At 41.6% G+C, this 17,746-nt stretch overlaps 1 protein-coding gene across 1 annotated transcript in view; it reads left to right on the forward strand.

Moving 5' to 3' along the window:
- The window catches only part of LOC127163743 (NACHT, LRR and PYD domains-containing protein 12), a 58,453-nt gene extending 41,029 nt beyond the window's left edge, over positions 1 to 17,424 (forward strand). Inside the window, exons 5-6 of the mRNA XM_051107094.1 lie at positions 15,794 to 15,840; positions 16,477 to 17,424. Of these exons, the coding sequence (XP_050963051.1) occupies positions 15,794 to 15,840; positions 16,477 to 17,018 (589 nt within the window). The 3' untranslated portion in view covers positions 17,019 to 17,424. The remainder of the gene's footprint in view (positions 1 to 15,793; positions 15,841 to 16,476) is intronic.
- Positions 17,425 to 17,746: the final 322 nt, after the last annotated feature.

The raw sequence follows: 17,746 nt of genomic DNA on the forward strand, positions 1-17,746 counted from the left end.
AACAGAAAATGATCAAAAACATTGCATTCATTTATTAATCAGCACTTATTCAGTGTTATTTTCTACAAATACCATAAAGTGTTACAGAGTCATGAGCACAGATAATTGAACACATCAATAAATAAATTACATAATGAATAATACAACCACTGATTGAAATGTTTTACTTTTACTGAGCAAGTTTAAATATTTAATTAATGATGGTATAGTTAACGATTTTATTTGTGAAAATGATCAATAATTATCAGTACTCTTATTGACAACTCCCTATAATTTAGTGCAAAAAATACTGATAAAAAGATAGGAAACAATTCAGTATTGACTTCTTTATTACTTTACAAGTTAATTTGAATGTTGACTTTCTCAGGACAATCTGAGATCTCTGTCTCCAGTTGAGGAGAAGAGTCAGAGTTAGGTTCTGGACAGATGTGAGAAGAAGAAGGGTGTCTTTCTTACCACAGCAGCAGAAGGCAGACTCTATTGAGGGAAGGACAGGAGGGTGACACTTCACTCTTGATCTTTTCATGGAGTGTTGATGCAGTGTTTTGCTGAAGGATGTGGCTCATGCTCATGACCTGGTCTTATTCAGCAAAGAGTTCCTCTAGTGCTAAGTCAGAGACTTCAGATTACTTGCAAACTGGAAACTTTTAATTAAATGTACCATATTACTGTAATCAGGTTTTAACACATGGCAAAGGTATGAGAAAATGATGTCAAACATGTTCTTCCTCTTCACCATCCTGAGTCTGTACTGTCAATATCGTTCTCTGGCAGCTGAAAGGGAGGATCACCCTGTTAATGTTGCTAATGTTTGTACACAATCGGTCAAAAATCTGCAGACTTTGTGTTTTAATGTTTTTCGATAGAAGTCTATTCCACTCACCAAGGCTATATTTATTTAATCAAACTTACAGTACAAAACAGTAATATTGTGAAATATTGTTTTTAATTTACTTTTTTTTTTGCAAAAGGTCCAAACGATCAAGTCTAGGACTTGATCAGTGCAAATTCAAATTGTTGACACACTTCATAATAAGTATTTTTCTCAAGTCAGGTATGCATCTTACTCCTAAATCCATCTTGGAGATTTCTTGTATTGATTTGATCTCTTTGAATTGGCTGTATAATTGGCATAATGCATATCTACCTGACTGCTAATAAATTGTTACATTGATTCTATTCTTCTTTACTCTGTAATTATTGACTCTAGTAGATTACGATGTATCCTTGTTACCGCATTTCCTGCATCAGGTTAGTAACGGACTAAAATTCAGTTGAGATGGAGCATAGGGCACATCAACTGTATCTGTAGAGATTCAGCTAACACTTGGTATTAGTTCAAGTGTACTTAGACTGTAAGTGCTAAAAGGGAATTTCCGTTTAGGTCAACTGAAAGTTATTTGACCAACCTAAATAGTGTAAGCCTAACCTCTGTTTACTGTAATATTACTCTAGCTAAGTGTACATGGGAGACCATGGCATGACCAAACCGAAGCTACTATCGGAGAAGTAATGTTGGTCGGCTTATATCTATAGTAGTGGTCGTGACCTCTGACTAGAGATAATGTTGCTTTATTCAAGTGTGTACAGATCTATGGGGACTAAAAAAAAAAACTTTTTTAATGAGCAAGCATAGGGGCGGCCGTCTAAAGTATGAGTCAGTTACCTCTGTCTAATATCCAAGACTGATGAGAATGTGACCGTAAGGTACAATAACGGCCGGAGCGATATCTTTAAGCGACATGAGCACCCGAATGAACAAGTACAATGATATCAAAGAGTAAATAGAATCATTAGATGTCTAGATCAGTTATCCTATGAAGGATCTAGAATGATCGGCATTCTAACCTATATTCGAGGTCGAGATAAAATGGAGTCAGATTTGAATTTAACCGAAGTTAAATAACTTTGCGCACTGAAAAGACCAAACACGCAAGAAACCTTCGGCCACCATTGGATATCTCCACTGGACCAATTGCGTGGACCTTACATAATGATGCTGAAAATTAAGCTTTGATCATAGAAATGATTTATATTTTAAGATCAATTTCAAAGTTTCACCAACAGTATACATTACTACATTTAAATGAAAACACATCTTGTAATAAACAATGCACACATTCTCAAAGAACTTACATTCTAATGATTACTTGCTTCCCTCACGGCTGCCTTCTTCAGTAGTTCCCAGATTTACTAATTTATCACCTTTCCTTTGAATCTACACACACACACATGTTGGGTTTACATGTTTTATGGGGACATTCCATAGGCGTAATGGTTTTTATACTGTACAAACCGTATTTTCTATCACCCTACACCTACGCTACACCTAAACCTAGCCCTCACAGAAGACTGTGCACACTTTTACTTTCTCAAAAAAACTCATTCTGCATGATTTATAAGCCTGTTTCCTCATGGGGACATTTGGTCCCCATAACGTGATGAATACCAGGTGCACACACACACACACCAAAAAAAACAACAACAAAAAAACAGACAATTTCAATTTCACTGGCGAGTTTGATAAGGGTTGGAGCTGAACTCTGCAGTGGATTGGTTCTACTGAGTAAGATTTGAGGAACCCTGGCATAGACTTTTTTTTTTATTAAATTTCCACAGCATGGGTTGGAGCTCTTTCCATGTTTTGATGCCAGAGCAGGGATGTAAGTTAGACAAGAATATCTCTGATTGAGCAATTGAGGTGTTGTGTTGCTGGATGTAATAATGAACATAGTGGTCGTCATTTACTCCTGACATCTAAGCCTCTGAAGATGCAGTAGATTACATTTGTTTGTGAAGGGAATACATCTCCCGATCTACATATATCCGTATTTTATTTTTTATTTTTTGAAAATATGATTAATTCTGAAGCAATATTCTCATCAGCTTTCTATCTGCTGTGACAAATAAATCTGCATGTTTTTTAATATTTAATTCAAGGGCATTTTTTGATTCATCAGATGTTTGTCATGGGATAATGAAACTTTGACTCGAACGATTTGTTCAAAACAATGAATTATTCAGTAATGAATCGAGATGTGGTTTTGCTGTCTTTCTTTGAGATTATTTTTGCTGCTGAAATAGAACTATTGAACAGTCGTGATGTTGAAAATGTGTGTTGTGGCTCAACTAACTGTAATTTAAATATAACAACTTTTTATTTTTTGAATTTTTACCTTATCATGCTGAGTTTATCTATGTTATTTTAATTTCTCCTGGACAGTCTTTGTGCGTCTCACCTCAGCAGCGCATCCTTATACCGTCAGCTCATACATTATATACAGTAGCTATATCCACTATTCACCACTCTAAATCTGTGGTGTAGTGATGCCTGGAAAAGTGGGTATAAGCCCCAAATACAAGCTGAAAAGAATAACTTACTTACATCTGGACGTGATTCTCCACAATCTCTGCCGTTCTGAACTTACTATGAACACATTCGTTTACTGAATCCTTGGACTGAAAAGTACACCGGTTTAAGGCATTGGCAAGATACCATTTTAAGGCATTGTTTTCTTTATAATGTACTGATTTAAATTGATAATAATTAATTATTATTTTACCAGTCTGCGTGCCTCCCCTGACATATTCATGCGCGTATGAACAGACAGCATTTGGGGTGGGGGGACCGAGCGGGCGCAATTGTTAAGCATATTTCAAAGGAAGTCAGCGCCATGGTCCAGACCACATCACTGTGTCTTTACTGGGTTTTCTCAGGGAACATTTTCATTTATTCACATTCAATTGAATCTATGTGCCAGGGCTCAGCCCCGGACGGCCCAATTTAAACCCTGGTGATATCTATCTAGCTATGAGTAAATTGTGAAATCCAACCCTGTGGATCACCTGTCTCTCCTCCTGAGCATTTTGTGGTGTGGGTCCAGGAAGGCTGCTTGTTTGTCTGGATATCACTGCACAACTCTTTCAACCAAATGCAGTTCCAGTGTTTCTTCACATCCAGGGCAACAGAATGGTCAGGCAGGCCTGAAATATAAACACATAAGCCACTAAAATCAAATTAAATCTATAGTTGTGCCTGAGTGACACTGAAACAATGAGGTTTAGTTTTTCACCCAGGATTCACTGATTCCTATTGTCACGGGGGTGGAGCAAAGCGACAGACACAGTGGGCGTGACGTCAGGCCTCGGAGAGGCTTTTATTAAACAATAAAACAAAGTGTCCAAAAAGGGGGGAAAAAGTGTCCAAAATAAAAGGGGGATCTGGTGTTCTCGAAGTGACGGGGTTCCGTGAAGGAGGGGTAGTGTTCCGAAGGGAAGGGTCCAGGAAAGGGGCGGAGTCCGGCGGCCGCACGCGCTCCCCGCTCAGGTCCAGGGTGCGAGGGGCGGCGGCTTCTCTAGCGGCATCGTCCTCCTCCACCTACGCGGCGCTTCTGGGGGAAAACATGGCCCGGGATCCTAGCCCGCCAGCCGTCACGGGTGCGGTCCTCATCCGGACCCGCGGGGTCCGGCAACTCGTCCTGCGGCGCTGGTTCCCTCTTCACCCCTTCCTGGACCCACGAGGACACCAGCGTGCATGCACGGGGAAGAGACCGGTCTCCTGAGGAGAGGCGCGCTCGGCATTTTAACAGCGGCGGTGATGAGGCTTCATTCACATCAGGTGTGCCCCATCACACGCCGCCAGACCTGGATGTTTCAGCGCCCCTCCTCCTCCCACACGCCCACTCCCGTCGGGAGCCTGATGAAGGGCGGCGATTACCGACGGGGTGCAGCTGACAATAAGGGGGGAGGCAGTCGACTCATCACACTATGAAACACAGTCTTCATGATGGATGATCTCTTGATGCTGGATCTTTGCTGCCATTCACTCAGAGATGGTTTGGATGATATGCAGTTATGTTCAAAGGTCAATGAATCAATGTTACAAAAACACCTATAGCAGCACTATTGGTCCTGTAGCTTATATCAATTTTTCAATACTGAACAAGTCAGGAACCAAATCAGTAGCTGTTCTCGATAATCATCCCTGCTCATGATCATAGTTGTCTGCTTGCTGCTGATAAAATCTCTCCACCTGCTGATAAAAAGTATATTAGTTTTACAACAATGAATAAAACATTTAAACTACTAGGTGGTGACAAATGAGCATCTTATAAGCAACTCACTGAATCATTGACTGGTTCATCGTCAGGACCTAAAGAAAGTAAACCATTTGTTTATTAAAGGAATGTTAAAACTAATGTATCAGACCTATTTGTGAATGAAAGGTAACGTTAACTAGCATAAAAAGCAAACATGAAAAACACCATTAACACCAATAATGAACAAATGACACAGTTTACAGGTGTGTTTCTTGAGGGGAAAATGGGGAAATTATTATTCCCACATACATTAAACGTGATTTTGGTAGCCTCAGTCTAATTAACTGTTAGATGTTTATACAGTAGTTTATGTTTAAATTTACAATGGCCACGTTCACACTGTCAGTTTTTGGGATTGACAACCGCATTTACTTACAGGTGTGAGTCTCTAAATGTCCCGTTCACACAGCAGCTTACAGTTGCTTTCTGAATACTGTCTGTATGAATGTGCAATGGGAGTCAAGCCTGTATTCCTTACCAGAAACCTTAGCAACAGTCACCAAAGTAATATAAACAAAATATGGCGACATCCGTAAAACTGAAAGTATTACCACTTTCTGACACAAAAAGAGTCTGATGGACCATTTTCACAAGACTGTGATGATGCTCATCATCGTTTTAAATACTTGAAATTTTTCATATTTTGATTTTTTTTTAAATATATGTACATTTATAACACTAAACTTTGTATTATATCACCTTTTGATCAAGTTACAAAAAATGAGTTAATGTTAATGTGAGGGTGTTTCTAATGCTGCGTCTGTGGGATGGACGGTAAATTTGACATCATTCTCTCTTCTGACTGCTGATATCAGTCTCTCAATTTTTTTCTTTTGATTGAAATTCGTGAAAACACTATCGTGGAGTTTTTCTTTTGATATTTGCGCAAATGGGAATACAGAAAATATATTTGTGATACTCTTCCATTCACCGCTCTCAGATTTTACCCAACTATGATGACTTCCGCTATGAGAAACCCGGAAAAGTGAGAAAGGTCCATCGAGCCGTGAGTTCATCCATCAAATCATCATTAACCGACAGCAACTTTTCAATGTGACAATTGGAGCATTTGAGTCATTAAATTGACAGCTAATGAACACCTACAAATATACATCTAATAGACAACAAAATGGCAATCCATCCAAACAAATTAAATATACAGCTTTTATTAAGAAAAATAACATTTTAACCAACTTAAGACAATACAAAATCATAAAAATTGAAAAGAATTAATAACAAAATAAAATATTATAAATACAATACACTTAACTATAAATATTATGATAAAAAAATTTATTTAACAACTTAATAAAAATAAAAAATGAAAATAAAATATTTTAAATACCTTAAGAATTAAATTTAATACAAATCAAGAGCATGTTATCACACTTACCATTAAAACATTACTGATCAATCAGAATCAGAGCAGCTTTATTGCCAAGTATGCTTACGCATACAAGGAATTTGTTTTGGTGTCACAGGCTTCCAGTGCACAGAGACAACAACAATAACACAGAGAAAATAATATAAGTTGAGAATAAAAAAAATACACATGTAAATATAAATAGACAAAAATTGCAATATAAGATTTAAGAAAATAAAGAAATTGTATATACAGTTGTGCTACAGATGATAGAAAAAGAACAGAATAGAATAGAATAGAACAGAATAGAATAGAATAGAATAGAGTAGAGTAGAGTAGAGTAGAATAGAACAGAATAGAATAGAATGAGATGTCGGGGTGTACTGAGATGTAGGCGGAAACAAATAAATATATGGTTATTGCACATATTTTTATTGCACAATGGGGGATGGGGGGGGTCTGGAACATTTATTTGTTCATAAGGTATATTGCCCGAGGGAAGAAACTGTTCTTATGTCTGGCTGTCCTGGTATTTGTGGCTCTGTAGCGCCGATCAGATGGCAAAAGTTCAAAAAGGGGATGACATAGATGTGAGGGATCCAGAGTGATTTTCTGAGCCCTTTTCCTCACTCTGGATGTATATAGTTCTTGAAGGGTGGGCAGGGGAGCACCAATAATCCTCTCGGCGGTCCGAACCGTTGTCTGTAATCTTCTGGTGTCTGATTTTGTAGCTGATGGAGATGATGGACCCTAGGAACTTGAATATCTCCACTGCAGCCACAGTGCTGTCCATGATGCTGAGAGGTGGGAGTGCGGGGGGGTTTCTCCTGAAGTCTATGATCTTCTCCACTGTTTGAGTGTTGAGCTCCAGGTTGTTAAGACTGCACCAGACAGCGAGCTGCTCAACCTCTTGTCTTTAGGCAGACTCTTCACCATCCTGAATCAGGCCGATGAGAGTGGTGTCGTCTGCAAACTTCAGGAGCTTGACAGAGGGGTCTTTGGAGGTGCAGTCGTTAGTATACAGGGAGAAGAGCAGTGGGGAGAGAACACATCCCTGAGGGGCGCCAATGTTTGTGGTGCGGCTACTTGACATTAATGTCCCCATTCTCACTAGCTGTATCTGTCAGAAAGCTGGTGATCCATTGACAGATAGAGCTAGAAACAGAGAGCTGATTTAGTTTGGCCTGGAGGAGTGTAGGAATGATGGTGTTGAAGGCCGAACTGAAGTCCACAAACAGGATCCTCACATAAGTCCCTGGTCTGTCCTGATGTTGCAGGATGAAGTGCAGTCCCATGTTTACTGCATCATCCATGGACCTGTTTGCTCGATAAGCAAACTGCAGGGGGACCAGTAAGGGTCCAGTGATGTCCTTCAGGTAAGCCAAAACCAGTTTTTCTAATGACTTCATGATGACAGACGTTAACGCCACAGGTCTGTAGTCATTAAGTCCAGTAATTTTGGGTTTCTTTGGGACGGGGATGATGGTGGAGCGTTTGAAGCATGATGGAACTTCACACAACTCCAGAGACCTGTTGAAGATCTGTGAAAAGATGGGGCCCAGCTGATCAGCACAGGTTTTCAGACAGGCTGGTGTCACACCATCTGGGCTTGGTGCTTCGCTTCTTTTGTTCTTTCTGAAGACCTGGCGCACATCTTTCTCACTAATCTGAAGTGCGGGGGTGGGGGGGGTGGGTTTGTTGGAGGTGTTAATGGTTGTGTAAGGAGATGGTCATGATGAATGTGGGGGGTTGAACAATAAAACTCATTCAGGTCTTCAGCAAGTTGTTGATTCACCTCAGTGCTGGGGGATGGCGTCTTGTAGTTTGTGATGGCTTTCAGACCTTTCCAACTGAGGCTGGGTTGTTTGAAGCGAACTGATCATCTAACCTTTTTGCATAGGTCCTTTTAGCCGCTCTAATCTCCTTGTTCAGTGTGTTCTTGGCCTGATTGTACAAGACCCTATCCCCTTTTCTGTAGGCATCCTCTTTGGCTTGACGAAGATGTCTGAGTTTTGCTGTAAACCATGGCTTATCATTATTAAATGTTAAATAAGTCCAGAATAAGTTCATCCATATTGTTTGCAGCAGCTTCAAAAACACTCCAATCAGTCCATTCGAAACAGGCTTGTAATACCCACTCTGGTTCATTGGTCCATCTCTTTACAGTCTTCACTACAGGTTTAGCAAATTCAAGTTTTTGTCTGTAGGTCGGAATAAGATGAACCAGACAGTGATCAGAGCGTCCCAAAGCGGCCCGTGGGACAGAGTGATATGCATTCTTTACTGTGGTGTAACAGTGATCCAATATATTACTGTCTCTGGTGGGACATGTAACATGCTGACTGTATTTGGGCAGTTCACGGGAGAGATTCGCTTATTAAAGTCCCCGAGAATGATTAAAACAGAGTCTGGTGTTTTTGCTCCGTGTCTGCGATCCGATCGGCGATTCCCCTTCAGGAACTTGAGCTATGGGAACGCCTTTGGCGGAAACATGCTCTGAACACGTGTAATCTGGCCAATCGAAAGACAATACGTCACGGGCGGATGACGTCATCGACCAGGAAGCATAAAAGCATGTGCGAAGCTGCCGGCGTCAGCTTCTGTCTTTCAGCGGAGCTGTGTTAGTCTTGTTCTAGAACTAGAACTAGAAAAAGCAAAAAAGAGTGGTCAAAGCAGATCACGTTACAGGCTGTGTGTTCCTCCCTGCAAAAGATACATCACTGGCAGGGATACACGCTCCGCCGCCGCCCTTCGACAGGGTCTTTCCCACTCTGGTGGGCCCCGAGCAGGCTCTGGTCATGGAACAAGAAGTAGAGACCCTTCTGAGGAAGGAGGCCATCGAGGTGGTCCCTCCTCACAACAGGGAATCCGGGTTCTACAGCCGGTATTTCATAGTTCCAAAGAAGGATGGAGGGCTGCGTCCCATTATAGATCTTCGACGCCTCAATCGCTCAGTAATGAAGTTGAAGTTCAAGATGCTTACTGTCAAGCAAGTAGTGTCACAAATCAGGTCCGAGGACTGGTTTGTGACGATAGATCTGAAAGACGCTTACTTTCATGTCTCCATCGTTCCTCAGCACCGGAAGTTCCTGAGGTTTACTTTCAGAGGCGAAGCGTACCAGTATCGGGTTCTTCCCTTCGGCCTAGCATTCTCACCCCGTACGTTTACAAAGTGTGTGGATGCTGCCCTGGTCCCTCTTTGTCTCCAGGGCATTCGCATACTGAATTACGACTAGCCAATCTTAGAAGAGTCAGAGAGTTTAGCGGCTCGACATCGAGATGTCGTTCTCACGCACATGAAAACGTTCTCCCAGACCTGAGAGATCGCCATGTGTTGGTGCGCTCCGACAACACAGCGGTGGTCTAATACATCAACCACCAGGGAGGACTGCGTTCACGCCCCTTATACAAGCTGGCGCACCAGATCCTTGTGTGGTCCCAGGACAAACTCCTCTCACTGCGAGCAGTTCACATTCCTGGGCATCTGAATGTGGGAGCAGACGTCCTGTCGAGGCAGGGGCTGAGGCCCAGGGAATATATGCTTCACCCTGAGGTGGTGAAGCAGATTTGGAAAGTGTTTGGTCCAGCTCAAGTGGATCTCTTTGCTACGAGGGAGAATGCACAATGCCCCCTCTGGTTCTCTCTTGTTCATCCAGCTCCCCTGGGGCTGGATGCCATGGTACAGGCGTGGCCGAGGCGACTTCTGTATGCCTTTCCCCTGTTCGCTCTGCTCCCAGGAGTTCTGGAGAGAGTTCGCCGGGACGGGGTCAGTTTACTGTTAGTAGCCCCGTACTGGCAGGGCCGAGTATGGTTCTCGGACCTGATTTCTCTCCTCGACGGCTCTCCATGGGAGATTCCCGTCAGCAGGGATCTCCTCTCTCAGGCGGGGGGTACCATTCTGCACCCCCGACCGGGGCTGTGGAAGTTGAGGGTGTGGCCCCTGAGGGGGCACAGCTCATTGCTTCTGGTCTCTCAACTGAGGTTGTTGAGACCATCCTCCAATCCAGAGCTCCCTCCACGAGGAAACTGTATGCCCTGAAGTGGAAGCTTTTCACTTCATGGTGTGGAGAACGCCAGTAAGACCCAGTTAACTGCCCAGTTGGGACAGTACTGGAGTTTTTGCAGGCCCACTTCTCCACAGGGCTATGCCACTCTACCCTGAAGGTCTACGTGGCGGCGATCTCGGCCTACCACTTGGTGGTAGGTCAGTGGGTAAAGACCCTGTGGTTATACATTTCCTCTGTGGTGTGCTGGTGCTGAGGCTGAGGCCTCCGGTACGACCTCATGTCCCTACGTGGGACCTGGCTGTGGTACTTGAGGCCCTCTGTAGGCCACCATTTGAGCCTATAGAGGAGATTTCGGTTCGGTTTCTCACCATTAAAACTGCGCTGTTGCTAGCATTAACCTCCCTCAAGCGGGTTGGGGACCTGCAGGCCCTTTCGGTGGCCCCTTCTTTTTTAGAGTTTGCTTCTGGCATGTCCAAAGCTTTTCTTTACCCCAGAGTAGGGTATGTCCCTAAGGTCCCTACCTCTACACCACAGCCGGTTGTGCTCCAGGCTTTCTGTCCTCCTCCCTTTCGGGAGCCTGACCAGCAGTAGCATAATTGTATGTGTCCAGTACGTGCATTAGATGCCTATGTCCACAGAGCTGGCCTGTGGCATAAGTCAGACCAGCTGTTTGTATGTTATGGTCCCCCTAAGAAGGGTCATCCTGCTACTAAGCAAACCTTAAGCAGATGAATTGTGGATGCCATTTCTACAGGTGGGGGTCAAGGCCCACTCTACCTGTGCTATGGCTGCCTCCAAAGCCCTTATGTTAGGTGTTCCAATTCAGGACATCTGTAATGCTGCGGGATGGTCCACGCCACTCACCTTTGTCAGGTTTTACAACCTAGATCTCTGAGCCACTCCTGGCTCTTCTGTCCTTTTGCCCTAGCCAGTTAACTAGGCAGGGACTTGGAAGTCTGGCGGTGTGGGCATTTCGTTCCCATAGCGATTTCGGACGCAGCTTGAGTTCCTGATGGGGAACGTCCCAGGTTACACATGTAACCCTGGTTCCCCGAGGGAACGAGACACTGCGTCTTGATCCATCCTTTCGGCATCCTTGCCGAGCGCTCACTTCATTCCCAGAAGCTGACGCCGGCAGCTTCGCACGTGCTTTTATGCTTCCTGGTCGATGATGTCATCCGCCTGTGACGAATCGTCTTTCGATTGGCCAGATTACACATGTGTTCAGAGTGTGGTTCCGCCAAAGGTGTTCCCATATCGTTTTCGGATGCAGCGTCTCATTCACTCTGGGAGCCAGGGTTACATGCGTAACCTGGGATGGTTTCTGTTGAGCCCGGCTTACGTTCGTTTGCGGTGGAATGTATACACTTACGAGAATGAACGAGCAAAACTCTCTCGGAGAATAGAACGGCTTACAGTTAATGAAAAGCGCTTCAAAATCGGAACAGCACATCTTCTTTAACACTGTTACATCTGTACACCACCTCTCATTGATGTAAAAGCATGTCCCGCCGCCACGTGATTTCCCCGTTGATTCTGCGTCGCCATCTGCTCGAAACAGCTGATAGCCCGGCAGATGAAGCGCGCCATCCGGGATTGCGTCATTCAGCCAGGTTTCCGTGAAGCACAGAGCAGCGGAGTTTGAAAAGTCCTTATTTGTCCGAGTGAGCAGACGTAGTTCGTCTGTTTTATTGGGTAGAGAGCGGAGATTCACCAGATGGATGCTAGGCAGCACCATTCGAAATCCGCACTGTCGAAGCTTAATGAGAGGCGCGTCCTGAGGCAATATCAATTAAAATATGTTCGAAAAAATGTAGCCCTTGCATTGGCTTACTTATTTTAACAAATAAAACAACCAACAGTTTTAAAATGATTAATTATTGGTTTTATTTCTTGTATAAAATGCTTTCCAACTGCATTCCTCAAGTCCAACTCTGTTGCTGCCGGGAAGTTGGTCATCACTGCATCTGCCAAATAACAAACAAAAACAGCATAAGAAAAGCTTTTTTTTTAATTTTTTTTACTTAAATTACACTAACAACACAGTGATAGCTGCTGTAACTAAAACGTAGCCCAGTTCACACATTAACCTTAAATGTACATGGAATAATTATTTCACCCCTACTGTTTTTATGACATTGTTTTCTGATTGTCCTGTTTAGGTTTTAATGCTGCATTGCACATCTGAGCTATTTGCACTATTTTAATACTGCTGCGAACGTTTTATAATTAAAAATTTCATATTTCCATTGTATGTCATTTATATTTTTAAGCTTTAGTATCAATTTGTAAGTTTCAAACTAAATTTTATTGTACTTGTACAGTGACAACGATATTCTATTCAGTGAGCTCATGCTTTCTGTAAGTCATTGTTCAGTCATAAATTCAGTAGAATAGTTTTAATAAATGATTGACTGTCAAAGATGAGAGCTTTAGAGAAGAAATGCTGCATTTGTGAGTTTTGTTTTGTTTTGTTTTTTACCATTGCTGCTTGGATCTTTTCATTTTCTAACCTTTTTTTCAGATGTTAAAACTCGTCCTCAGTTTGTCCAATTCTTCTTAGTGTGTTCACTGTAGAAATTAATATAGATTCATCTTTGTTTTGTTTGTTCTGTTGTTTGCCCTTTCACCTTCTCTTGCGCTGTTTTAACATCACTTGAGTTTGTAAACACATACAAATGATAAACTTTCACTCTATTATCTGCTCAGTCCCTAAGCTAAAATGTACGGTTCGTACATGATAACACATAATATATATAAACAATGAACACGTCAAAATGAAAACAGGTACTTACAAGACCAAGTAGGAATGTCCTTTATCGTTTGTTGTTTGCCCCGTTGCTCTCCGACAGGTAAACTTACTGCTCTCTTGTGTAAAAACAAAATTCAAAATGGCGGAAATGATTATGACGGGATCAGTGATCTCTTACTAACTTTCAAGTCTGGTGTTGCCAGTCGTCCTGTCTCAGTAGGGCTACAATTGCCATCTATTGGTTGGGAATTGTAATTGTAAATGAAAGACAGTCAAATAATATTGTGTGTATGAATGTTACATTGAACAGCTTGTGTGATGCATGGGCTAAAAGCAGACGACACATAGGCTGTCCAATTCAGAGCTAAATCGTGGCTACATATAGACCATGTCATGAAATGACACTTACATCTTTGTAGATATTATTGACACTGTGAACATGATGGTATATCAACCATCTCATGTGCTGCCTGACCAAAAACTACAATCAATCAGTTTTGACTGTCAGTGGGCTACAAATCGCCGGTCTGACTATGAGCTAAACTGAGGCTACGCACCAGGCTACACATAGAACATGTCAAAGAAATGAAACCAAACACATTGTAAACACTGTTGACTTTGCTTACATGATAGAATATCATACATCTCACAAGTTATTCTGCCAAAAAACGACATGTATTCAAATTCAGGGTCATTTGGGCTAGAAGGGGGGTTACACATAGCTGGACTATATCAGGTCTATAGTTAACCGAGACGGTGAAATGACGGCTATTGCTTGCTGGACTCACACTGTATGACGTGATGAACAACTAGTTGTCCAGTCCTGTTCTGTTCACACAGCGCGTGTATTCAAGAATGAGGTTGTGAGTCCTGAAAATGTATGGGTGTGAGTTTGGTTATAGAATACGGTCGTCACACCCTTAAATAACTGTGCTGTGTGTGAACGCAACCATATTAAGGACTCAAATAGGGTATTGACAGCCGTATTCTGCTGCTGTGTGAACGTGGTCAATATGAGCATGAGCATCATAAAGCGAGAGCGACAGGCAGTCAAACAAACTATTATGATTGAAGTTTAAATAATTTGACAGTGAATACTGTATAGTTTATTGTGTTACATTTCAAACTAAAATAAAAAGAAGGATTATAATTTTATCTCCGGATTTTAACAGTTAATGTTTCCTCAGACCGCGACATGAACTAACCAAACAGAGCATTTATTTACAAAATTAATATAGAAAACCTACAAAAATACAAAACACTACTCATCTTACATGATATCTAACATCATATCAGCAAAAATGATGAATAAAAGTATATTTACCTTTTCCTTCATGTCCGTCTGGGCACACAGACTCAGTACTCAGAAAGTGACGTGCGCTGATTTAAATTAAATGTTCATTTGTCCCGTGCTCTCTTTTAATAAATCTCTGTCATTCACATACATAAATTATTACCATTTGGTTTTTCTTTTATCATTTATTTGATGACAAATATATATCTACATTTTAAATAATGGCATAAATTACTATATTTACATAATAATTAATGCCATCATGCAAAATGCTTGATGAATTCAGTATATTTCATATATTATAGGCGATATGTAATGATATACACTTTAAAAAGAGCCTAATAAATGTAGTGAATAATATGAAAAGTTATCTGGAGACCAGCTGACCATGACACTACAACATTCACCATGTGACTCACTAGAGACGTCTTTTGAGGACATGCACACGACGTTTCTGGGACATTCACCAAAATGATAAAAAATGGAACGTTACCATGACGTCCTCGTGATGTTGTCATTAATAATGTCACGCTGACCAAATGACGACCAACTGACAACATCCTCACAACGTACTGTGTTTGCTAGATTATCTCAACTATATGTATATTCAGGCATCACTTCTCACTGATCACGATAAAAGTTACTAGTTTTGAACACTCGTCTGCATTTTTGGGTTAGACACTCTTAATCACGGTCAAATTCAACATTCTTAATGTCTCAGCTCAGAAATTACACTCTATAGAAACACAATATACTGTTGGGTGTTATTAGAGTAATAATTATCACCTGTTAAAACAGCAACAGTCTAGCAACCACCATAAGTACCATAGCATTTACAAATTAAATTATTGGACGTGACATTTGGCCAAGTATGGTGACCCATACTCAGAATTTGTGCTCTGCATTTAACCCAGCCAAGTGCACACACACAGTAGTGGGTAGTGAACAAATGCGCGCACACACACCGTGAACACACACCCTAAGCAGTGGGCAGCGATATTGCTATTGCTGTAGCGCCCAGGGAGCAGTTGGGGGTTCGCTGCCTTGCTCAAGGGACCCACCTCAGTCATGGTACTGAGGGTGGAGAGAGCGCTGGATATTCACTTCCCCCACCTTCAATCCCTGCCGGACCTGGGACTCAAACCTGCAACCTTTCGGTTACATGCCCAACTCCCTAACCATCAGACTAATGGTTATTTGCATAGCAACAGTCTAGCAACCACCAGAAGTATCCTGGCAACAGTTTGTTGACTGAATGTGTCTGTGTGTGTTTTCTAGTGTTGATCATGGAGGAGAATCCAGGATTACAGCAGGACTGAAGAAATGTATGTTTACCAACACACACTCACACACACATGTTGGGTTTACATGTTTTATGGGGACATTCCATAGGCGTAATGGTTTTTATACTGTACAAACCGTATTTTCTATCACCCTACACCTAAACATAGCCCTCACAGGAGACTGTGCACACTTTTACTTTCTCAAAAAAACTCAATCTGCATGATTTATAAGCCTGTTTCCTCATGGGGACCTCACAAATGTCCCCACAAGGTAAAAATTTTTTGGTATTACTATCCTTGTGGGGACATTTGGTCCCCATAACGTGATGAATACCAGGTGCACACACATACACACACACACACACACACGTTTGTTTTGTGAATTGTGGGGACTTTCCATAGTCTTCTATAGATTTTATACTGACAAGACGATATTGTCTATCTCCTAACCCAACCCTAACCCTAAACCTAGCCCTCACAGAAAACATGTTTGCATCGTTACACTTTCAGATAAACACCATTTACTATTTTTAATATTTTTTTTACTTTGTGGGGACAGCAGGCCAGTCCACCAAATTTCAGGTTTTACTATCCTTGTGGGGACATTTGGTCGTACACACACGCACAGAGCTGTAGTGATTGTTGTTGTGTTTTAAATGTGTCTGTTCTTCTGTTCAGATGCCTGTTTTCTCACACTGGATCCAAACACAGCAAACAATCAACTCAGACTGTCTGAGGAGAACAGAACAGTGACATATGTGGGAGAGAAACAGTTGTATCCTGATCATCCAGACAGATTTGATTATTATTATCAGGTGTTTTGTAGAGAGAGTGTGTGTGGATGCTGTTACTGGGAGATTGAGTGGAGTGGATGTGTGTTTATATCAGTGTCATATAAGAGCATCAGCAGGAAGGGACGGGGTTGTGAGTGCTGGTTTGGATTTAATGATAAGTCCTGGAGTTTGATCTGCACTCCTGACAGATACTCATTCAGACACAATAAGATAGAGACTGATCTCTCTGTGAAGCCCATCATCAGGAGAATAGGAGTGTATGTGGATGTGAGTGCAGGAACTCTGTCCTTCTACAGCGTCTCTGACACAATGAGTCTCATCCACACAGTTCAGACCACATTCACTCTCACTCAGACATTTACATTCACTCAGACGCTCTGTGCTGGGTTTAGTGTTTATCCTGGATCATCAGTTTCACTGTGTTGATGAATGAGAATAGACTGATGAGAGATTGTACCCATAATGCTTTGAGCTGATGATGAATCAGTAACAGTGAGATGTTATAGAGTCTCTTCATCACATGAATATGAACATGAATCAGAATAAATGTGTGTGATAAATCCTCATATAGACAGTAAGATCAGTGTGTGTGTAAGTATATTCATTTTATTGTCGTGTCTCATCAATCATTTGTTTTATTATGATCAAAATCATCATTCAGTTGAATACAAACATGATTCATGAACATGTCATTCATTTCTTTCTATTGTTTTTGCACATAAATAATAAAACACAGTCACAAATCAACCTGAAATCAGATTTTAATTGATGTTTGTATCATGAATATAATCAATTCCTCACAAGACTGAAATGAGTTTCTGACATGATAAAATATGACAATAATCACAGCATTTACTATAATACAATATTTTGTAAATAGAGTAAAGTTGTATTATGGGATCTCCTTAAATAAAAAAGCTGTCAGAATATATTTTAAAATATTTTCAGAGTTTTAAAGTTTATATTTTTTAACCCTGGTTCCCTGAGAAGGGAACGAAACACTGCGTCCTCTAGGGGACGTTAGGGGGGAACGCCGTCTGCGTGACCCGTGTCTGAAGTCTACATACAAAAACATCAACAGAGTTGGCCGGCGACAGCCTATGACATCACTTCCGGCGCGACTCGTCGCTGTCGGTGCGTCACTACCGGCGCGA

This window comes from Labeo rohita, chromosome 4 (assembly GCF_022985175.1).
Source record: "Labeo rohita strain BAU-BD-2019 chromosome 4, IGBB_LRoh.1.0, whole genome shotgun sequence".
NCBI lineage: Eukaryota > Metazoa > Chordata > Actinopteri > Cypriniformes > Cyprinidae > Labeo > Labeo rohita.